Source organism: Heterodontus francisci, chromosome 2 (genome assembly GCF_036365525.1).
Source record: "Heterodontus francisci isolate sHetFra1 chromosome 2, sHetFra1.hap1, whole genome shotgun sequence".
NCBI lineage: Eukaryota > Metazoa > Chordata > Chondrichthyes > Heterodontiformes > Heterodontidae > Heterodontus > Heterodontus francisci.
Window position 1 is genome coordinate 15,949,050 of NC_090372.1, and position 25,153 is coordinate 15,974,202.

Sequence of the window (25,153 nt, forward strand, 5' to 3'; positions counted from 1 at the left end):
TGGGGACACAATTTCAAAATAAGGGGGAAGCCACTTGGGAAAGATTTAAGGAGAAATTTCTTTACTCAGAGGGTTGTGAATCTTTGAAATTCTCTACCCCAGAGGGCTGTGGAAGCTCAGTCATTGAGTATGTTTAAAGCAGAGATTGACAGATTTCTAAATACAAATGACATAGGGGATATGAGGATAGTGTGGGAAAAAGGCATTGAAGTGGAAGATCAGCCATGATCATATTGAATGGCGATAGGCTCGATGGGCTGAATGGCCTACTCCTGCTCCTATGTTCCTAAGTTCTATCGATCCCTCCACCTGAAAGCCAGTAATATGGCCTTGCCCCCAAACTACAGAACCTAATACGCGAGTTCCTTGCAATTATGCTTGCCCAGAAGCTTTCTTCAAATTATAACCAGGTTTTTGGGTGTAATATAAAGCAGTCAAATTACTGGTGTAGCATTGCAATTTCCCTACACCGTTTTTGTTTCTTTGCATTTGTCTGGCAACTGTGTAAGTCACTTTAAAATATGAAAAACTTCCCCTATTGCATATTGTGTCTGCTGTGCATGAATGGTGGATAAATAAGTTGAAACTTGAAGAAAAATGTTTTGATTTTGGTGTTTCCTTGGGCCCTAATTCGCAGGAAATCTGACATTGGCACACTGAGTGCAGGAATGGGTGCATTTTTGGATCTAACTTCTGGGTTGTGTCCATGAAGGTAGTTCCAGGCTGTGTAATGTAAATTAAATATGCCGCAGAAAGTTAGGGCTGCTCTTTAGGAGCTAAGGAGCCTTTTAATGCCCCTGCAATGGTACTCAACCTCAGAGGCCCAAAAAGGGAACAATTGAAATCATAGAATAGAATCATAGATTGGTTACAGCACAGAAGCAGGCCATTCAGCCCATCCGGTCTATGTCAGCTCTCTGCAAGAGCAGCTCAGCTAGTCCCACTCCCCTGCCTTTTCCCCAGAGTCCTGCAAATCTTTCCTCTTCAGTGGAATTGTGTTGTCTCACCCCTGCAGGTGGCAAATTGTTCCTGGAGGATTTGAAAATTTTAATTTTTTTTCTTGCTTTTCCTTTCTGGGTGCTTTTTCTCTCTCTTTATTAATCCAATCTTTCTTTCACTCTCTATTTCTCTTTCTGTAACCAACTTGACTCTATTTCACCTATTTCCTGCCCTCTTGTTCATTCTGTTTCTTTCTCAATCCTTAAATTTCATTGGTTAGGGCAGTAGACTGTTGTTCCAGTCATTTACTAAGATCACAGATGCACCATTGACCTCACCACTATCAGCTTGCACTTCTAAACATTTGCGCGCAAAATTAATTGGAATGGAAAGGTGAGGAAAAAGATCCAACTCACAGTGCCCTACTCTAGCAAATTCTGGGTCAGTATTTTGCATCCCTCATGGTCATGCTGTGGTGCTCTCATTTGAACCTTTACTACTTTCAGACTTAATCTCAACCCTTTGTTTTTTTCCATTCATGTTCCACTTTGTTCTCTTCTATTATCTATTTTGCTTGCCTTGTTTTATTCTATTACCTTTTCACAGTCTGGCTGAGATGACCTTTGCATTACATATAGCTTTTAAAAAAAAACTTTTTTCTAACTATAAAAAAAGTTAATGATCTTGTAAATCCAGAAGCTGCTTCTTTGTATCAGCAGTTAGTGTTTCTGCACTCTTACCCGTTATCTTTTTACTCATTCCCCTCAGTTTTGTTCTGTCCTATAAAGAGGTTGACCTTGCATTCTTTTCACTTTCTGATGCAGGGTCTCTGACCACATTGTTACGCTATCTTTTCAACTTTTTCCATACTATGTATTTTGAGTCATTTTAAAAAATTAATTACTAGATGAAGCTATGAAAGCAGTCCAGTAGTTGTAGTTTACTTGGATTTTTGGAAAGCATGCAATAAAGTGACACATTTGAGGCTTTTAAGGAAGAATTCTGATGTGTGGAATTAATGGCAAATTGGCAAGAGGATTGAAAACTCAGTGATGGGAAGAGGCAATGTAAAACACGCTGGTTGGTGTTGGGCAGAAGTGACCATTGGTGATCTATCAGGGTTGGTTCTAGTTTTCTGCTTTTCACTGTTTCTTGAACCACCTAGAGGAGTGTTTTCTTAATATATATTGATACAAAATTTGGTAATGACACTAAACTATGTTGCCAGGCAACTAGCATATCAGAGGTTAATGAGATGCTAAAGAATCTAGGCCAGTTGAGACAATAGATTAAGGAATAAATGTCAGATACATTTTAATTTTTAAAAAATTAGCTTTTTCTGCAAATTGGAAAACGAAATTTGAAATGTGGACAAGAAATGTTCTATTTGGCAAAAATGGCAAAGGATTTCGGAACAATAAAAAATATTCAGACTGATTTAAAACAGTCAAATATAGATATAAATGATAATCCTTTGTCCACGTTCCCAGCAACCATTCTGATTAGCAATGTTATGCTATGTAAAGTGACCAGTGGGTTAAATAATGTAGAAGTCTAACAACTTTCCTTCTAATATCTTAATAATTATACCTCAGGGTGCAGAACTGAGCCATATGAATTAGAATCTTCCCAGTTTTGATTGTTACGACCGAGGTGGGAGGAGTGCACTGCCTTTTCTAATTTCACTTCTCCACAGGTCAAAACATATATTTAAATGTTTACCCAGTTACCGATGCGGTCAATCATACGTTCTACTCTTCATCCCAGAATAAACTACACCACCCGGGCCGGCGCAGTGGTTAGCACCGCAGCCTCACAGCTCCAGCGACCCGGGTTCAATTCTGGGTACTGCCTGTGTGGAGTTTGCAAGTTCTCCCTGTGTCTGCGTGGGTTTCCTCCGGGTGCCACATGCCAAAGACTTGCTGGTTGATAGGTTAATTGGCCTTTATAAATTGCCCCTAGTATAGGTAGGTGGTAGGGAAATATAGGGACAGGTGGGGATGTGGTAGGAATATGGAATTAGTGTAGGATTAGTATAAATGGGTGGTTGATGGTTGGCACAGACTCGGTGGGCCGAAGGGCCTGTTTCAGTGCTGTATCACTAAACTAAACCCAGGTTTCTTTATTAAACAACAAAATTATCAGTTTATTATAATACAAGCCTTATCCTATAATGAAACAAAGCATTAACACACAGATTGAAATGTGAACGTTCCCTTTTAAAATCCCCCGCGCACAAACTCATATGCACACGGAAAAAAATACAGAAATTCTCTCAGCAGAAGTCTGTTACAAAAAATACAAAAAAGAATACTTTGGCCAAATACTTACTAATTCTTGAACAAAAAAAGAGAAGATTTGGAAAGATGTCAATCCTCTCTTTTGATCTGGCATCCGGGTATATGGTGACAGGTCACTGGGATCTTTTCTAAAGCAGTTATTTTCAGGCGGCATTGAGAATTAATCTGGCAGGTTTTTCCAGCTTCTCTGGAGAGATTCAGCACCAGGGATTTTAGCTGTCCCACACTAGATCTTTGCAGGGTTTCTTCAAAGAGGTAGAGAAAGAAGTGACATGGGTGGTTTCTTTTTCCTTGGCAGGCAGAACACCAACTTGTCCTCAAAACAAGTTACCACCCCAACTGAACTGAAAAAATATCCAAACCCCAAAACAGAAGGTCAACCTCCTGACCTCCATAAACCTTGACATGTGACTTCTCTGTAAGCATCTTCCCCAGGTCACCAAGGTTTTTGTTGTTTATTGAGGTTAAACCAGCACAGGTTATTTTCAAACAACATTGCAAGTGAACTTGGTGAAAATAAAACGCATCCGTAGAATCTTTTCAGTTTTAACACAAGTCCTCAAAAAAAAAATTTAAAATGGAAGTACTTTCATAACATGATTCCATCTTCTGTAACAGGTTAAGTCGTCTCACTCTAGGTGAGACATCACCTTGGCATCACGAGAATGGCTATTGTTATTGCAAGGTTAATGCTGGCAAATATCAGCCATGTTTGGTTGGACTTGGCTGTGAGTGCCCTTGAAATTCCAATGAACTTCCTGTGCTCAGTGTTGAGACTTGAGTTAAAGAAAGGAATGCTGCAGGGATGAAAAGTGTGTAACCACTGGTGCTCCTTTTAAAAAAAAAAATTAGACTCAGCTTTTACCATTTCAGTTGACTTAGAAAATATATTCAATGAACTTTGATAAATTAGTTGAGAGAAGAGTTATTAAAACCCATGGTTGTGAGGAAATTGAATTAGGTTATTTGCACTCTTGGAACTGATAAATAGTATTTAGGATGCTGTCATTAGGACCCCCTGACTAAACATTGCATATTTTTCTCAGGCTGAACTGGGGTTAAATGAACACCATCAGAATGAAATAATCAACTACATGCGCTTTGCTCGTTCAAAAAGGGCACTAAGACTGAAAACTGTAGATTCCTGCTTTCAAGATCTGACGGACAGTCGGTGAGTATCACTTTTATAGGCTGCTGGTAAGAAGAATTAGTGAATTACTGATTTGACATCATGTTCAATTGCTAATCAGCTCATAGTTGCCAGTGTGTGCAGATGCAAAATGTTAATCATCATGGTGCTTTAAAAGGTGTGACACTAGAAGTTTGATAAATACAAACAAAGCATAATTTTGATTTTTTGTGGCTATCAAGATAAAAATGTCGGGAAACAATATTTTTCCATTTATGGGCACCTAGTGTCAGTATAAATTTTCCTCACACATCAGGTATAGCATGGCAGAGTAAAACCCCTTATATTGTGGCCTATACTATACCTTAACATTAACCTTAGAAAAATGTTTTCTGTTGCACTAGTTTTCTGTTTTCCTCACTACTTTTGTACCTTCTGGTTGAAATTCCCAATTTGTGCCCCACTATGGACAATTTTATGCTGTTAACCAATATCTGTGGAGTCATTTGCTATTATCTACCCCTGAGAAAGATTTTTAATTGTTCCTCCTTACTGACCGTGGAATGTATCTGAACACGTGGCTTCTTGTAACTTGTTTCAATCAGACATTATGGGTGGAATTTTAACATTTAATACTGGGGTGGGTTCCAGTACAGGAAGAGGTTTCAATCAGCAAAAAATACTGGCTTGTCGGAAACCCGACATGATCCTGCTCACTTCCACCTTTTAACCTGTGCTTGTTTGGAGGTGCATGGAAACCCTCATGGGGATGTCGGGTTTGTCGTTTGATTATGTTAAGAGGCAATTACTTGTAAATTTAACCAGCATTCAGTTTTAACAGCCAGTGCATGGGTTTCTTGAGCTGTGTGAAACTTGCCAGGGTCAACAAGGTGAGAACGCTGCAAGGATAGATGGCTCTGTGAAATTGACAGGCTGGAAAACCTTTAAAGACTGAAATAGCACAGTTGGTTCCTTGACTAGGTGAAAGGCTTTTGCTCACAGTGCTTGTTCCAAGAGTGTTCTGTCACTGCTTTACAGGTGATTTTCAACAATTGGAGGTCACCTTGTTCTGTACTTCCTTGTTGTCAGCCTTCATTGCAGCATGGGATCAGCTTATTCAGTTCTTCTTTGGACTTTGATGAAGAACAGGAGGAGCTGCACCAGCGACAACAGGAGCTACAACAACAGCAGCAGCTGCCTTTTCTTCAGCCATATGCCATTCTACAGGACAGAGTGGATGGACACAGAGCTCCAGCTCAAAGGAGGCGACACAGTGGCGCAGTGGTTAGCACCGCAGCCTCACAGCTCCAGCGACCTGGGTTCAATTCTGGGTACTGCCTGTGTGGAGTTTGCAAGTTCTCCCTGTGTCTGCGTGGGTTTTCTCCGGGTGCTCCGGTTTCCTCCCACATGCCAAAGACTTGTAGGTTGATAGGTAAATTGGCCATTATAAATTGCCCCTAGTATAGGTAGGTGATAGGGACAGGTGGGGATGTGGTAGGAATATGGAATTAGTGTAGGATTAGTATAAATGGGTGATTGATGGTCGGCACAGACTCGGTGGGCCGAAGAGCCTGTTTCAGTGCTGTATCTCGAAATAAAAAATAAATAAAAATATCCCCAACACAGTATACAGGCAGCGGATCAGTTTTCTCGCCATGACTGAACAGCAGTATCTCAGGAGGCGCAGGGTTTCATAGTAAGTTGCTTGTTCAGCTTGTATGTGTCCACTGGTCTGTGCAAGATATCCTGGAAGCTTCCATGATGCCTTCATTTTGCGCCAGTCACATCTCCCACAGGTCTTCATGCCTCCAGAGTCAGCAGGTGGCTTCTTAGAAATAAGGGCTACATCTCAGAACGTGGATGGAGACAGTAGTGAGGATCCCTGCCACAGATGCAGAGGAAACATAAAACCAGAGCAACATGAGCACAAGAGTGCTCAATGAGCAAACCATTGGGTTGCTGAAGATGCAATTCAGCATCCTGGACAGATCTGGGGATACCCTCCAGTATGCAATAGCAAGGGTATCCAGAATGGTTGTGGTCTGCTGTGCCTTGCACAACATAGCGCTGCAGAGAGGAATAGAGCTGCAGGAGGAGGAAGGTGAGGACCACTCTGCACCCTTGGAGGAGGATGAGGAGTCTGATGTGGGCAGGGGGCTTGCAGCTGCTCACCTAGCTGCCAGAGAAGTGCACGAGGGACTCATCCACACGTGGTTCAGATAACCTGAGTATGTGAAGCCTAATGGCACAACAATGCTGAACCGCCCCCCCCAGTATATTTCATTCTCACAGTCAAAAATCCCTCCATTTCGTTCACACCCTTTGCTCATCTTCCACTCTGGTCATACAATCCTCCTTAAGACTAATGTCCATTTGGAAGGAAGAAGACAACAATGACAATGTCTAAACAATAGAGACTTGAATTAAAGTGCATGATTTATTTATATTTTCAAAAACGATGACATTGTTATAATCGCCCATTGTCCTAATAAAAAATCTCTCTATTTTTTCCTGTTCTACATAGTGCCACTCCTGTGGCTTCAGTAGAGCTGGAGGCAGGCTGCTTGTTCCCTGCTCTGACAGCTGAGATGCCTATGGTGGATGTCCTCAGGTTTTGGAACCCATAATGGCTCTGCAAAAACTGCCCCACCTGCATCTGTGCTGGGGCAGTTGCAGTCATAGGGGCAGGAGACAGCACGTGGGGCTCTGATGGGGCGTGGAGATGGTGGGGGGGGGGGGGGAGAAGGGGGCAAAGAATGAGAAATGAGCAGAGTACCCATTTTTTATGCCCTTTCTTCATCTTCCCTCTCATGGCCCATCTGCACTTTCCTGCTACCAAGAGTTGCTGAATTTCATTGAGGGGCTGAATGGCCAAGGCAAGGCTTTCCTCCATCGTAATTAAAGTGGCAAACTGTGCAGGCCATTGATTAGAGTCAGCATGCAGTCAGTTGCCTGCCACGTCTAGTGCTCCATACAGGTGGCTATTCCTCCATGGATGGGAACATCAGCGCAAAGGCCTGAGATATGGCACTCATGGTCAAGATGGACTCTGCCAAACTCTCTAAGGGTGTGCAGTGCCTCTGGAAATACTGACAGAGCCTCACACATTTTCTGTTGCTGCTCCAGAATTGTCCTGTTCATGGATGACCTCCAAGGATCAGCATCTGCGTCCAGCTGAGCACAGCTTGGAGTGTCTTGCGCCTACTGACGGGGACTCACCAATGTTGTTCCAGTCTCCCAACACCTGCTACTGCTCACTTGTGATGTGTATCTCACCATGTGACACCCACCCTTGGAGGTCCCACCAATGTGTGTGCATCCACACTGGGGGAAGGGTGCATAAGTCCTGTGATGGTGCTTCCTCAGAGTGCACAAACTCCTTTTGAGGACTCCTTGGCCTCCTACTCCAGCTCCTGTATCACGCTTGAAATACCTGTGAGAGATGAAAGACGTGAATTAGAACAGACATGGGCAAAGGGATCAAAATCATCATTGTGCAGATGCTCACATCTCAGTATTGTATTTTTGATTGTATGTGCCATGTGGTGGTGTGAAACGTAATTCTGTGACCAGGTATCTGGGAGTCCCCATCTTCCTTGACAATGACCATACACTCCACCACCATTCCAATCTCCATGGCAGCTTCCTCCACAGCTGTGAGGGTGGCTATCGCTGCAGGGCCATCACTAGTTCTCTGCCTCTGCTTGGAGTTCAGCACTCTCTCCTGCAAGGAAAGAAAGCTGAGAGTTATAATTCTTACAAATGGATTGCTTGGAGAGGTTGGAATGACAGCATTTGTGGAGAGTGATTGAAGGATGGTTGCAAGATGGCAATAAGGTGAGGGTGAGTGTTAATGTTGGGTGTTCGGATGAGGATATAAGGAAATGCCTTGAGCAGAATGAGTGGAGCTTTGCAGGAGAATGCAGGGGAATTGAGAGTGTGGGGGTTGGCCTCTGAATGTGGGATGCCATTCGCCTTTCCTGCCCTCGAGGTCATTGAACCTCTTGCAGTGCTGAATCCAGCTGCGAGGGACCACGCTCATCTCACAGCCTGTGCCATGACCTGAAGGGAAGAGTCAGAGAATCGGGGACAGCCTTCCCTTGTTGCACTTTCATTCTTCGGGTTGATGAAGTCTAAATAAACAACAATAGAGCCATTCTGGCGCCTACTGGGGTCCCTTTAAACAGAAATCCCTCTATTGTCTGGTGCAGGTCGTCACACCTGCACTCTGTGATTGGTCGGGAAACCTGAGATAAACTGCCATGGCAAAGCCCCCTTCATGAAGAATCAGGTTCCCACCTGCTGCTGGCTCCCACATTGGGTCAGTGAGAGGTTCAGCTCCATTAAAATTCTGCCCTATAAATCCATCATAAACAAAAAGTAAAATCTGCAGATTGTAGAAATGTCAAAGAAAAACAGAAGGTACTAGAAACACTCAGCAGGTCAGGTAGCATCTTGGGAGAAAACAGGGGAATTAATGCTTTGTGGATCCTTAGAATTTTGTAAATCCATTTTCTATGTCCAGCTAACTTTCCTAATTCTTAGAAACCCTGTGAAAACAGTTATGTAGGACAGAGTTACTTCTTGTGTTTTTTTTTAAAAAAAGCAACAAACATTGGGAATGGGAAAATGGAGAATGCTGGAAATTCTGATAATGAAGCAGGGCAAAGCCCAGTCATCTGTCTTCACCTTCAACAGTATTACTATTGCTGAGTCTCCCCGCCTTGATCAGAAGTTGAACTGGCCCAACCATTGTAGATAGAATAGCAGGGCAGAGACTATTTTCTCTGCAGAAAATGGCTCACTACCTGACCCCTAGGAGCAATTTCATCAACCGCAAGTTGCAAGTAAGGAGTTTGATGGAATATTCACCATTTGCGTAGATGATGAAGCCACACCAACACTTAGGGAGCTTGACACCATCCGCGGTGGAGCAATTTGGTTGATTAGTGCATATTCGACTCAAATCAATATCTATCCCATCCACCATTGGCACACTATAGTTACTGCATTGACTATTTATAGGATGCACTGTAAATACGTACCAAGATTACTTCAACAGCATCTCCCTCTACCACCGAGAACGTTGTGGAGCAATGTCTTGAACACCCTTTCCTCAAGTTTCCTCCAAGTCCTAACTTGAATATATATCACTGTTCCTTCATTGTCGATAGGTCACTAAGCTGGAATTTCCTACCTAACATCATTGTGGGAGTAACATCACCCCAAGGATGGCGGTGGTCCACGGAAAGTGACCACCGCCACTTCAAGACAATTAAGGATGGGCAATTGTCCAGATGCTGAGAACAATTTATTTTGTAAAAAATGCATTAATTGGCATTTGAACAAGAGAAAGTTGAGCTAATGCTAAATCAAAACTGGAAAAGTAGAAGGGGAGGATAACCTCTCCTACCAGACTTGTTGCTTGATTCTGTCATGAAGGAGAAGGAGTGCATAAGGATCAGGCAACAGCTTTGAGAACTCCAGATGACCGTACATGCCATCTGAGTGTCAATATTATATGGCTTCCCTTACTGAAAACAAGAATGACACATTGATGATGTCAGTTTGCCCCTACAATTTTCCCCCTTCTAGGCAGGTTCTAAAGTCATAGTCATTTACAGCACAGAACGAGGCCAATCGGTCCCAGCCCGATTGAGTCCATGCCGGCTCTCCATGGAGCTCAGAGTTCAGTCATATTGCCCAGAAATACCAAGTGGAATCTGCTTCTTCTAGCAGCTGTCTCAAATTTGGCATTGGAAAAAGTTTGAGCATCCTACTTTTCCTATCATCTTAACTGGAGAATGTTCATTGTTATGGTGGAGGCGGAAAATGTGATAGAAAATTAAATGGCTTTTATTGTAGAAGAAAAATATAATGAAGGACAGTTGATGTTTAATGAATTGGAAATACACTGTATTCTAACCATCTTATTTTTTTGTAACTACCAGACTGACTGAGGACACATTCACTGTGGATGAAGTGGCAGAAATGCTAGATGGACTGAAGGTTGTGGTCCACAGTGAGGTAGAGTCTGAGCTCATCAACACAGCTTACACTAACGTGCTGCTTCTGCGTCAGCTGTTCTGTCAGGCTGAGAAATGGTATCTGAAGTTACAAACAGACATCTCTGATCTGGAAAACAGGTGAATCATTTAAATTTTGTAAAAGTGCAGGTATATTAATATAGGTATGAAAAAAAGGCATCCAATTTTTTGCACATTAGGCTAAATAAAAATGTGGGACAAATCTAAAATGAGTGACACAAAACAGAATTGAGAGATTTACTGTAATGAGTAAATGGAAATAAAGAGAAAGGAAATGATAGCTAAGCAGGTGTATGAAAAATATTTACAACCAAAAAGGAATAGAAAAGGTTTCTATAAATATATTGGGGAAAACAGCATCATTTGGGGTCAGTCGAAAAAGAACATGGTGCAAGTATTATGGCAGAGCTGTTTAATGCATACTTCGCTTCAGTACTTATTGGCGACACTTAAAACTGCCTTTGCACCACGAGGAGAGTGTACCCATTCAGTTGTGAATCAGCTTGTCAGTCTTGCTGAGACGGTCCGCCTGATAAATGTTAGACAATACTGTGCATGCTTAGATTGTGTCATTTCAGAGGAGCTAATAGTGGTAGCTTGGGTCTACATAATAAACTTTAAGCCCAGGTTTTTGAGAGAGGCTGAAGCCTCATATAAAAACATTAATGAACAAACTCAAACACACAAGTAATGTTATAGGTAAGTTTAATCATGTTTTGTGAAATAAGCCTTTTTAATACCTCCATTACAGGAAGTACCTGATTTTTAACTTGTAGTTGAGGTCAAAAAATGTGGATAAGAAAATTTGAGTGATCTGTTTGAATCATGGAAACCCATTATTTCCATGCCAGCTCTTTGCTAGAGGAAACCAAAACTGATCCCACTATCGCACACTCTGCTCTTAGCATTGTGACTTCCTCTGCTTCAAGTGTTTATTCAGTTTTCTCCTAAAAGATTCAATGGCTTCTGTGGCAAATATTCCATTCTTCAACAACTGTCTTGAATTGCTCCTAATGTCTCCTCATTTTGATAACTTTAAATTGATTGGGGTGTCAATGGTGAGGAATCAACAATTTAAGCTGGCCATAGAGTGAGTCTTTCTCTAATCACCTATCACCCATCAGAATTTTAAAAACCTTTACCAGGTCTCCTCTTTGCTTTAATAAAAGCAAAATACTGCGGATGCTGGAAATCTAAAATAAAAACAAGAAATGCTGGAACCACTCAGCAGGTCTGGCAGCATTTGTGAAAAGAGAAGCAGAGTTAACGTTTCGGGACAGTTCCGAAGAAGGGTCACTGACCCGAAACGTTAACTCTGCTTCTCTTTTCACAGATGCTGCCAGACCTGCTGAGTGGTTCCAGCATTTCTTGTTTTTACTCCTCTTTGCTTTCTTTGTTTCAGTGAAAGAGTCCTAGTTTACCAAGCCCATCCTCAGCTGATCTCCTATCCCTGCAGTTATCATAGTCAATTTAAGCTGTATGCTTTCTGAGATTTTCATATTCTTTCTATAATAGAATGTCCAAAACTGCATATAATACTTTATTTATGGCATAACCAATTTTTTAATCATTGCTTCTTTCCTTTTGCAATTTTTGCCACTTTTTAACAAATCCAAATTGTTGGCATTTTTAGTGACTTTACCTACGCTCTCACTTTTAAGAAATTTACATATAATATAATTATGAGTTGTTAATTAGTGAACTGGCATGAATCCGAACAGTCAATAAAGATTTGAATTGAGGAGAATTAAGTGTGACAGAAATTAGATTATTGTGAATTTGATGCACACCAAAATGGTAGGCAAAGTGTACCAACCTGAATGATAGGTACCTAGTATTTTGCAGCACAGGAGAGGGGTGGGTGTTAAGGTGTTTATTAACGTTGGGAGATTTGCAGAAACCCCGGGGAAACAGCCAAAACTGTATGTCCAGTATGTTCTGTTGCTGGATAGTTCGTAGATTCCAAATGCCAGGCTTTGTTCATTCTCGCCCTCCAAGTGTTAGACAGTATATGATCTCTGAAGTATGACAGGAAGTTAGTGAATACATAAACTTTTTATAGTATTAATGACTGTCATATAGCAATAAGATAATATGTCATGTAAAAACAGCCACTGGTGTACAGTGACTGAATAAGTCAGATTGCATTTTTACTACATGGTATCTGGGATTTTCATATCAGATATTGCTGTTCCATCTTTCTGTGTAAACTGTAAATCAGTAAGCTGTTATGGAAAAGAACATATATAGTAAATTTAATGTCTCCTTTTTAGAAAGACCAGCAAGATAGTCAGTGAGGAGCCTAACATTTAGAAGCTCTGAGTGTTGGGCTTGGTAGCACTGGTAGTCTGATGATCTAGGGTTTTTGGTAGCATTGTAGGGTCAGTAAGAGGCTGATTAATTTTCATCTGAAAGATTCTTGCTCAAAAAAAAATCCAAAATTCCTTTCCTTTGTATTATATCACTCTCACAGGCTCTACAAAGAATTACTTTGAATTTTACAGGAACAGGCCATTTGGCCTAACAAATCTGTGCTGGTGTTTATACTAAACATGAGCTTCCTCACATCTTACTTCATTTCACGCTATCAATATATACTTCTATTCCTTTCTCTTTCGTGTACTTATCTAGCTTCCTCTTAATTGCACCCATGCTATATGCCTCAACCACTCCATGAGTTCCACATTCTCACCACTGAGTAAATCCTTATTGGATTTGGTAGTGACTATCTTGTATTTGTGACTCCTAGTTTTAGATCCCCCAGAAGTGGGAACAATCTCACTATGTCTACCCTATCAAACCCCAGCATAATTTTAAAGGCCTCTTTCAGGTCACCGCATTTCTAGAGAAAAGAGCCCCACCTTGTTCAGTCTTTCCTGTACCGTCTTAGTTCTGGTTTTTTGCACTTCTCCAGTTATTTATTTCCTTTGTAATGTGGAGACCAGAACTGTGCTGTTGGTCTTGCTGTAAAAACTTTTGAAAAAGTTATACCTAGTTGAATGAGGTGTTACTAGTTTTTTAGTGAAGTACTAACTTGATAATTGCTGCTAACCACTCTCACTGGCCCTGAGGAGCTGATTTTATATTTGTGGAATATCAAATTTCTCCATAATAAATTCCACATTTTAAAATATCTTTGGTTTATTTGTCTTTATTTTAGTTTCTATCTTGATCGAATCATAATCATTTATTTTGCTATCTTAAAATTTAGGTGTGGCCTGACCAGGATCCTATACAAGTTTAACATAATTAAACATCAGGCTTGACTACTTCAATGTTTTCTTTGCTAAGCCCCTATCCTCCAATAATCTGCACCTTGTCGAAAACTCAGCCATTTGTATGCCACCCCACACTGAGTCCTGATTGCGTCTTATCCTTGTCCTTGCTTGACTTCTGATCTGCCAAGTGAAGGATATTAGTGCTTTTAACTTCCTGGTTTGCTGTGTGTGAATTCTTCAGTGTGATTAGTTGCTTGCTGACATCACTGTTGCTGCATGCCTGGAAATCTCCTTGACTTGGCACCAGATTTAAACTGCTTTCAGGAAAGAAAACCAAGCCACAGAGATCGCTAGATCTTCGGGGTTAGTGGCAAGCGCATTGCTTCACTGCTGACCGCAAAATCTGGACCAATGTATTTTAATATTTTGTCACCGTTTTACTCAATTAACTATGCTCCCAATTTGGTGTTATCTGCCAATTTTGATATTGTACTTCCAATTCTCCAGTCCAAATCATTCATGTAAATGATGAGCAACAGTGGTCCCAGTGATTTCTGTGAAGCACCACTGCCGACCTGAGTAACTACCTTGAACCACTGCTTTCTATCTTAAATTTCTTGATATCCTTTTTGATTCATCCTTCTAATCTCATGGCCACCTTTTTAGTCTGACTGTTAAAAACTGAGGCAAATTAACTATTCAGTATTTCTGCCATTTCATTCATTACTCAGAGTTTATCTTGTGCATCACTTAGTGGTCCTGTTCTTATCCTGATTTTTGTTTTGTTATTTATTTGCCTGTAGAATGCTTTCCTACTTATTTTTAAAATCTTTGATAACTTCACTTCATAGTTCTGTGAGATTCTTTGTTTTAATTGAGTTCCTAGCTCCTGATATTCCTTTAGCATGAGCTCTGCCTTATTTTTTACAATGCCATTGGTTCCCATATTGACTACAACAACTGGATCTTCTGCCTTGCTTTCCAAGTACCTCCTCAGTTGCTTTGAGCTATCCTTTACCCTGCCACCAGGTAGGCAACATACCCTCCCGAATTCTTGGTCAGTACTACAGAGGATGCTAATTGTCAAATCTCCTATCACTACAACCTTCCTTTCTCTATTTTGACCTCCCACCTCCCCACAACCTGCCTGTTCACCCATGGTGCCATGATTAACATTGTGGCCATCCTCCCTGCAGCCTCATCCTTATCTCCACAGGTAGCAAGTACATTATACCTGCTGGATTGGGCAAGTGACTGTGGCACCTCCTTCTGTGCCGCCCCTAGGTCCCCCGTAGCCTGCTGACTGACTCTCACTCCCCTTCCTCCACTTGTGTTTATCTTTGAGGTGTGACTGAGCTTTGGAATGAATTATCTAGAAATTCCTTCCTCCTCTCTGAAGGCAGAGACATTCTCTATAGGTGTAGTCATCCAGGACAGACCCACTGCCCACAGATTGACATGTACTGCTGTCCTGACACATTGCCTGCCATTTTTATTTATTTTTTTGTTGGCAGCAATTTATTTCTAGAACTAATAATATCACTTGATTACCAATAAATAGTAAAAGTTGATAGTCTGGTTTATACCTAAATTACAGTTGATAAATTATATACTTCTGCTCTGTCATTTCACCCCTCCCCCCCCTCCCCCACATTGACACACTTCAAGTTTTCCCTGCGTTTATTTTGCTGCCGGCTCTCCCTTTTTTAATGCTGCTCTGCATGCCTGATGTGCTCTGCTGTTGCTAAGTGTCTCACTTTTTTTTATTGCCACTCTGCTATATTATTTATTTAGAATGTTTTTAATTTGCACGTTTGGAGCAGAGCTGCCTGTAATTAGCTTTTGTCTTTGAAATGTTTCCCTGAAAAACTTTTATAGCATGAAAAAGAAACTGAAGAGCAAAATATGTTATTAACTAAGATGTTAATGTTGATAAATTTATATTTTCTAGCTGTGTGAGGCTGGCTAGCACCACTGATACATTATCTGAAATAAAAATGAAGTAGTTAATAAATGCAAAACTTTAGCTGAAAAATTAATTCTGTAGCTTGCTTTCAAATCATCTGCAGAAACTCAAATCCTTTTGAATCATTATGTGGCAGACCATTCCTTTGCGCTGAGAATTCCTGATATTGTAACTTGAGAAATGGTGCTTATTGCATATGTTCAGACTGCAGCATTTCCTTCAGCCTACAGAATATAATTCTGGGGGAAACATCAAATTCAATGATAGAGGCTGAGGTATCCAAAATCAAAAGAAGGTACTTAAAGGCACACCATTTTAAGATGGGTTTAATTGTGCTATTGTGAACTATGTCATTTTTGTATTATTAAAGTTTGCATGGCTGTTCTCAATAAAAGGCATGAATTTTAAGCATGTTTACGTAATTTGAATCCTTCACTAATCTTTGCAGAGATACTGGTGCTGATTTTTAATGTTGAATGCATATAATTGACAGTCAACCAGCAGAATGCACCTACCACCCGTCCGTTCTATCACCCATACCATGTTGAGCGACAGGCCACATTTGCATGCCGCTGGTGAGCTGCCAATATCAAATCGGTGCTTCAATTCAGCTCATTTGTTGGGGGCTGGCTCCTATACAGAGCTGGTTAATATTTGGGGGAATGCTAAGAGGTGGTCGAAAACCCTTTGACCTTTTTCCAAGGGGCCACTTGGGCTCCGGACTGCTGGTTAGGCTGCTCAACGTTGGCTGCAACTATTTATGCCTTACAGTTACAATTGGGATCCTAAGTATTTCATAGAGCCCTGATTTGCTCTTATAGTTGACCACCTGCCTGAAGCAGGCAAGTTTTCCAGCCACCCGTCTCAAGACCCTACATTCTATTTCATAACTGTAGCTATGAAGGATTACAGAAGGAAGTCTAAGGCAAACTATTATGGTCTAAAATTGTATTTAAAACCGAAAGAAAAACTTGTTTAAAACAGGGCCATGTATCTGTGTATTTGAGTTCGTATAATACATATCTGGCGGATAGTTATTGTTTTCTTGAGAAAAGGCCTATGTCTAAGTAGTTTGCCTATTTGGTATTCCAGCTGATGATGATGGTCTGTGTTAATGAAGTTTTTCTGAACACATTTGGCTACCTCCCAAATCCTTTCAGCAAATGTCTGCTGCATCTACACATCAAAACCCCAGTCGCAATGGCCAAACATCCAAATAACTAAGCAACACTACAAAAAGTCTTGCGATTAGCATGTATTTGTGCTCTTCACAACTCAGATGAAATACTAGCCTTCCTCTTCCACTTCGACATGTTCTGCCTGGCCTCCTCCTGCCTGTCATGTTCTTTTCAGGTGTCTGCCCCAACCTGGCCCTGTGCTCTGTTTTGTATCCTCCCATCATCCCGATGTGCTTTATTTTTAGCTGCCCTGTTGGGCATCACTCTTTGATCACACCCACCTCCCCTCCCTACCCTGCCCAAGTTATGCTCCATTTTCCATCCCGTTTCACCACTGGCCAGGCTACTGCCAGTTTAATGTTATGGGAGTGGAGGGAGCAAGGTGATGGCACCACAGATGCTAAATTCGGCTTGAAGAAGATTAGGAAACATAATTTGGGAAGGTGCATAAGCTTTGTGCTGGTGAGGCTTGGGGCCTGTAAAAGGGCAATAGATAATGCATTATGCACTGTGTGGTATAACACTTCAGTCATCACAAAGCAGTGCATCCTCCAACTTGCAGAAAGCAATATCACATTGAAGGAAACCCACATGCCAAATGGAACGTTTGGAACTTTACCTGAGACTTTTACTAGACGTTACTACAAATAATTTTTAAAAAGCAGAATAGAGCAGCTAAGATGGCCACGCACAATTTGCATATGAGAAGCCAAAGGCCAGCTGGGAGACAGAGGAGGTGATCCCGTCTAGCCAGAACAATGGGGGTGCTCGCTGATTAAATTACCTAGAATGGTTTTGTTAATGTTGATTGTCATCGACACCCATTGACTTTGAAAGAGCCAAACCTCTTTTAGTAATTTTAACCAGTTTAGAGTGATAAAATTAATAAACTTACATCTTTCTTGTTTAAACTCAAGAAAACCTGTCTGGTTCATTTGCGAATATATTAGAGGAACAGTGAGCAAGGGCTCACTGAGGGGGCTAAGCTAAATCACTGTGTTAAACGAATAAACCCTGTTGCGGTCAAACCAGAGAAGGGCGAAAGGGGAGCCTGAGACCCCTTCCTCACCTGATTGTCACACAGGAGACATGCCACTACCAATTTACTTGCATGCCAAACAGTAGAAGCAGCATGCAATAGACAGGGCTAAGCGATCCTATAACCAACAGATGAGATCTAAGCTCTGCAGTCATGTCACATCTAGTCATGAATGGTGGTGGACAATGAAACAACTGACAGGAGGAGGAGGCTCCACAAATATCCCCATCCTCAACGATGGGGGAGCCCAGCACATCAGTGCAAAAGACAAGGTTGAAGCATTGCATCCATCTTCAGCCACAAGTGTCGAGTGGATGATCCATCTCGGCCTGCTCCTGAAGTCCCCAGCATCACAGATGTCAGTCTTCCACCAATCCGATTCACTCTATGTGATATTAAGAAACAGCTGAAGGCACTGGATAGTGCAAAGGCTATGGGCCCTGACAATATTCCGGCAATAGTACTGAAGACTTGCGTTCTAGAACTAGCTGTCCCTAGCCAGCTGTTCCAGTACTGCTACAGCACTGGCATCTACCCGGCAATGTGGAAAATTGCCCAGGTATGTCCTGTGCACAAAAAGCAGGACAAATCCAACCCGGCCAATTACCACCCTATCCGTCTACTCTCAATCATCAGCAAAGTGATGCAAGGCGTCGTCGACAGTGCTATCAAGCGCCACTTGCTCAACAACAACCTGCTCACTGACACTCAGTATGGATTCTGCCAGGGCCACTCAGCTCCTGACCTCATTACCCCCTTGGTCTAAATATGCACAAAGGAGCTGAACTCCAGAGGTGAGGTGAGAGTGACTGCCCTTGACATCAAGGCTGCATTGACTGAGTATGACATCAAAGAACCCTAGCAAAACTGGAGTCAATGGGAATTGGGGAAAACTCTCCACTGGTTGGAGTCATACCTAGTACAAACGAAGATGATTGTGGTTGTTGGAGGTCAATCATCTTAGTCCTAGGACATCACTGTAGGAGTTCCTCAGGGTAGTGTCCTAGGCCCAAATATTTTCAGCTGCTTCATCAATAACCTTCCCTCCATCATAAAGTCAGAAGTGGGGATGTTCACTGATAATTGCACAATGTTCAGCACATTCGTGACTCCTCAGACTTCAGTGTCCATGTCCAGATGCAGCAAGACCGGGACAACATCCAGGCTTGGGCTGATAAGTGGCAAGTAACATTTGTGCCTTGCAAATAACATTTGTGCTGCACAAGTGCCAGGCAATGACCATCTCAAACAAAGGAATCTAACTATCTCCCCTTGATGTTCAGTACATTAAATAGCATTACCATCGCTGAATACCCCACTATCAACATCCTGGGGGGTTCACCATTGACCAGAAACTGAACTGGACTAGCCACATAAATGCTGTGGCTACAAGAACAGGTCAGAGGCTAGGAATTCTGCGGCGAGTAACTCTCCTCCTGTCTCCCCAGTGCCTGTCCACCATCTACAAGGCACAAATCAGGAGTGTGGTGGAACACTGTCCATTTGCCTGGATGGGTGCAGCTCCAACAACACGCAAGAAGCTCGACACCAGCCAGGACAAAGCAGACCGCTTGATCGGCACCCCATCCACCACCTTCAACATTCATTCCCTCCACCATCGACGCACAGTGGCAGCGTATATACCATTTACAAGATACACTGCAGCAGCTCACCAAGGCTCCTTCAGCAGCACCTTCCAAACCCATGACCTCTACCACCTAGAAGGACGAGGGCAGCAGATGCAGGAGAACACCACCACCTGCAAGTTCCCCTCCAAGTCACACTCCTTGCTGCTTTGGAACTATATCGCCATTGCTTCACCATCACTGGGTCAAGATCCTGGAACTCCTTTCCTAACAGCACTATTGGTGTACCTACACCCCAAGGACTGCAGCGGTTCAAGAAGGCAGCTCACCACCACCTTCTCAAAGGCAATTAGAAATGGGCAATAAATGCTGTCCTATCCCACATCCCCTGAACGAATATTTTTTTTAATATAAGGAATAGTATTAACTAATAAAAACCCATTATGTATATGTATGATAGGCATTTTATTTTAAAGCTTTTTTAAAGACCTTTTTAAAAATCTGATATAATCTTTTGTTAAAAGCACAGCTACTCCAATTTTTAAAAAACTAAGAATAGTTTTTATTGCTAATTTGTGTTTTTCCTTTCATTTCACTTCAGAGAACTCTTGGAGCGAGTGGCAGAATTTGAAAAGGCAGAATTTACTTCAGGAAAGAAAGTGAGTTTAATTTGAATTTGGTAAATAGAAGTTTCATCTATTTGTTTTATGTATCAAAATTAAGCTATTTCTTAACTGGTGTACAGTACCAAGTTTATTGCAATATTTCTGCAATCTTGTAGGCTGTTTAATTTCAGTGAGTAAAGGCAGGTAGCTTGACTCCCAAGAGACTGCAGATAATTTTTTTAATTTATTCATGGGACATGGGCATTGTTGGCAAAGCTGTAATGGATCTACAAAAGAGAAGGGTTCAGAATTACACCAGACAGCACAGAACACAAGTACTGCATTTCCTGAAGGACACAGGAAAAAGGGGCAGTGTGAAAATGATAACACAGAACAGTGGTCTGAATGACCAAATTATGGGGGCGGGTGGGAGGGAATTCATTTGCGTAGCACCTTCACAGACTTACCTTAATTCCCTGAGGGCAGGCAGTACCATAGGCTACCTGAGTGGCCCACACGGCATTCTTCAATGATATCATTGAAGTGGCGCTGCACAGCTGAATTTCTCTGGAACATTTTCTCAGTGACAGCAACAGCAACTTCATTGGGTTCAACTCTTCTGATGTAGATGATGAAGAAACTCATCAGCATTTCTCTTTTGTTTAATTGGGCTTGCTAATATTTTGAGGAAACACTTCAATACAGTTTGCCTGGAAAGTGAACACTGCTAGTATTAATTTAAATAAATTGCAAAGTACTGCAAGTTGATGGAAATCTGAAATACTAATAGAAAATGCTGGTAATGCACAGCAGATAATTCAGCACCTGTGGGGAGAACTGATGGTTGATGTTATGGGCTCATGCCCTGCAGAACTAAAAGTGACGTTGAAGCATACAAATAGAATCAGAAGAAAATGAAGAGTGGAAAGAACAACCAAACACTGAGAGGAAGTGTCCATGAACTGACTGAATGATGCAATGAATCAACTCAATAAAGTGATGCAAAGAAGTAATAAATTAATGATAAAGAAACAAAGGACATGTTTGAGGGCTAAAGAAAAGGTCATAAAATGGGAGAGATGACAACCATAGCTTGTGGATCAGACTTGAAGTTAAAACAGAAGATGCTGGGAAAGTACACTGGGTCAAAAAGTGCAAAACAAAACCGGGAGAATATGGGCTTTCTGCCACTGGAAGTGGAGTACACATGGAGGCAATTGAGAATCAGTGAAGGAAAAGGACACAGATGAAAGGGATCCATGAAGTAACAGAGAAAGTACCAGGAGTAACAATTACAGGAATAAAGTAACAGAGAGGAAAAAGATGGAGAGTAAAAGGTACAAAATGAGTAAACAAAAATAGCACAAACCGAAGAGTAATTAGACACAAGAAGAAAGGAGCTGAGAATAAGAAAGAACAGAATAACATGGACACATGTGACCACAGATCAGTAAATCCAGGAGCCCTAAACCCCTCATTTCATGGGATGTGGGCATTGCTGGCAAGACCAGTATTTGTTTCCCATCCCTAATTGCCCTTGAGAAATTAGTGGTGAGCTACCTTCTCGAGATACTACAGTCCATCTGGTGCGGGTACGCCCACAGTCCTGTTTGGGAGGGAGTTCCAGGATTTTGATCCAGCGACGGTGAAGGAACCTTGATATATTCCCAAGTCAGGATGGTGTGTGGCTTGGAGGGGATCTTGCAGATGGTGATGTTCCTACGCGTCGGCTGTCCTTGTCCTTCTCAGTGGAAGAGGTCGCAGGTTTGGAAGATGCTGTTGAAGGAAGCATGGTGAGTTGTTGCAATGCATCTTATAGATGGTACACACTGCTGCCATTGTGCATCAGTGGTGGAGGGAGTGAATGTTTAAGGTGGTGGACAGAGTACCGATCAAGTGGGCTGCTTTGTTCAAGATGGTATCCAGCTTCCTGAGTGTTGTTGCAGCTGCACTCATCCAGGCAAGTGGAGCGTATTCCATCACACTCCTGACGTGTGCCTTGTAGATGGTGGACAGGCTTTGGAGAGTCAGAAGGTAGCTTACTCGCTGCAGAATTCCTGACCCCTCACCTGCTCTTGTAGCCATGATATGTATATGGCTAGTCCAGTTCAGTTTCTGGTTAATGGTAACCCTCTGGATGCTGTTAGTGGGGTATTCAGCGATGGTAATGCCATTGAATGTCAAGGGGATATGGTTAGATTCCCTCTTGTTGGAGATGGTCATTGCCTGGCACTTGTGTGACGTGAATGTTACTTGCCACTTATCAGCTCGAGCCTGAATGTTGTCCAGACTGCTTCAGAATCTGAGGAGTTGTGAATGGTACTGAACACCGTACAATCGTCAGCGAACATTCCCACCTCTGACCTTATGATGAAGGAGAAGGTCATAGATGAAGCAGCTGAAGATAGTTGGGTCTAGGACACTACCTTGAAGAATCCCTGCAGCAGTGTCTGGGACTGAGATGATTGGCCTCCAACAACCACAGCCATCTTCCTTTATGCTAAGTATGTCTCCAAACAGTGGAGAGTTTTCCTCCAATTCCCATTGACTTCAGTTTAGCTAGGCTCCTTGATGCCGCACTCAGTCAAATGCTTAATATCAAGGGCAGTCACTCTAACTTCACCTCTGCTGCAACTATTCATAGCCTTCTCCAAGACATCAACAACAATTGTATGTATATAGAGCCTTTAACATAATAGAATGCCCCAACATGTTTCACAGTAGTGTTATAAAACAAAATTTGACACCGAGCCACAGAGAGATATTAGGGCAGATAACCAAAAGCATGGTCAAAGAAGTAAACTTTGAGCGTCTTAAAGGAGGATAAGGAAGCAGAGAAGGTTAGAGATGAAATTCCAGAGCTGAAGGCAAGGCCACCAATGGTGGAGCGATTTATTTATTTATTTAGAGATACAGCACTGAAACAGGCCCTTCGGCCCACCAAGTCTGTGCCGACCAAGAACCACCCATTTATACTAACCCTACAGTAATCCCATATTCCCTACCACCTGCCTACACTAGGGGCAATTTTCACCTGCAAGTCTTTGGCGGTGGGAGGAAATCGGAGCACCCGGCGAAAACCCACGCGATTAAAATCTGGGATGTCCAAGAGGCCAGAATTAGAAGAGCTAGAGAAGGTTACAGAGATAGGGAGGGTGGAGGCCATGGAGGGATTTGAAAACAATGATGAAAATTTTAAAATCAAGGTGTTGCTTAACCATGAGCCAATGTAGGTCAGCAAGCGTAGGGAGACTGGCAGGCAGACATGGGGAAGTGTCCCCAGTTATGAAGAGGTCTGTGATCTTCCAAATGTTTGATATTCAGGAAGCTCAAAATACTGTGCAAGCAGCATTATCAGAGTTGATTCAGCCACAGCTTTGTAGGCTTGAAACTCAACTTCAAATGCACCCCCACTACAAACTAATATTTAATAACATACTCCTTGGCCACCCATCTGTGAACAATGACAGGGGAATTGTATTTGTATTTTGTAATAACACAAATTTTGGCAAATGAATGTAGTATAAGAAATGAAACAAATGAGTCAGAAGCACAACTTCAGCTTCAAGGATATGATGTAGGGCTCATTAGAGTCCTAGATGAAATTGTGCCCAATTATCCAGGCTGTAGGGCCGTTAGAAAAGATAAGGAAATTTGGAAAGGAGGAGGTGAAGCAATACTGATAAATGACACTGAAAACATTTTTTCTACTGCTGTCATCATAAGGGTAAACTAACAGTAGAAACAGTATGAATAGAATTAAAGAATGGAAGAATTTGGTGAGAGTTGACTACAAATCTCCTGAAAATAATGTTGTAGGGGGGTGGGGGGGGAAATGTAGAAGAGATTAGGGAAGCCTGGAACTGAAACAATGTGCTCATAATGGTAGATTTTTAATTATCTCACAAGGGGGGTTGGGGGGGGTGGGGGAAGAAGGAGAACTTCTGAATTAGTAAAGGCAATACATTTTTAGAATATACTGAAACAATTTTCTGGAACAATGAAGGCAGTATTGACTTTGGGTGAGAGTGTTATTTAGGCAAACTAGCATCTGCTGCCTATAATCCATCTCTTGATTTTCAATTCCTTTGATGTCAATAGAAAAACAATCAGATGTATATAGAGTGGCTGATCGGGTACCGCTTGTTTTTACAATACCACCCAAAATCAAAATGTTGTAGAACTGAAAAGGGAACATGTAGTACTAGATTATTGCTCAGAATTAGTTAACAATCTGAACGGTAAGCGAGCACCTTTGCAAATAGTGACTGCATTATGACTGAACTTGATATTGCGTTTGAGAGGGAGACGGGAGAGTCACAAACAACAGTTTTAAATTTAAGGCACATTTCAAAGGCATGAGAGCTAAATTGACCACAGTAAACTGAGTTAAACTGTTAATGGGTAAAACTACAGACAAAGGATGGGAAGTATTCAAAGTTGTTGCATAGTATTTAAAGCACAGAAACAGACCATTCAGTCTAATAGGTCCATGCCAGTGTTTGTGACATATGAGCCTCCTCCCACCCTGCTTCATCCAATTCCATCAACATACCATTCTATTCCTTTCTTCCTCATGTGTTTATCGAGCTTCCCTTTAAATGCATCTGTGCTAGTTGCCTCAATTACTCTCTGTGGTAGAGAGTTCCATGTTCTAGCCACTCTCTGGGTATAAAAGTTTCTCCTGAATTCTTTATTGAATTTATTAGTAATTACCTTGTATTTATGGACCCTAGTTCTTGTCTCCCCTGTAAGTGGAAGCAACTGTATATCTACCTTATCAAACCCTCTCATAGTTTTAAAGACCTCTATCAGGTCACCCTTCAACCTTCCCTTTTCTAGAGAAAAGAGCCCCAGCCTGTTCAATCTTTCCTGATAGGTATAACCTCTCAGCTTTGGTATCATCTTTTCTGCACCTTCTCCAGCATCTCTGTCCTCTTCATAAGATGGCGATCGAATCTGTTGGCATACTTCATGTGGTCTGACTAAGGTTCTATGCAGGTTTAACATAACTTCTCTGCTTTTCAATTTTATCCCTCTAGAAATTCACCCAATCCTTTGTTTGCTTTTTTATGGCTTTATTCACCTGCGTCACTATTTTTAGTAATTTGTGTATCCTAAATCCTTCTGCTCCTCTACCTCACAC

At 41.8% G+C, this 25,153-nt stretch overlaps 1 protein-coding gene across 2 annotated transcripts in view; it reads left to right on the forward strand.

Annotated features, from left to right (window-relative positions):
• The window catches only part of LOC137382639 (leucine zipper transcription factor-like protein 1), a 68,534-nt gene that overhangs the window by 4,303 nt on the left and 39,078 nt on the right, over window positions 1-25,153 (forward strand). For both annotated transcript variants that reach the window (XM_068054854.1, XM_068054845.1), the window contains exons 2-4: window positions 4,286-4,410; window positions 10,320-10,514; window positions 20,004-20,061. In XM_068054854.1, coding sequence (XP_067910955.1) covers window positions 4,286-4,410; window positions 10,320-10,514; window positions 20,004-20,061 — 378 coding nt within the window. The remainder of the gene's footprint in view (window positions 1-4,285; window positions 4,411-10,319; window positions 10,515-20,003; window positions 20,062-25,153) is intronic.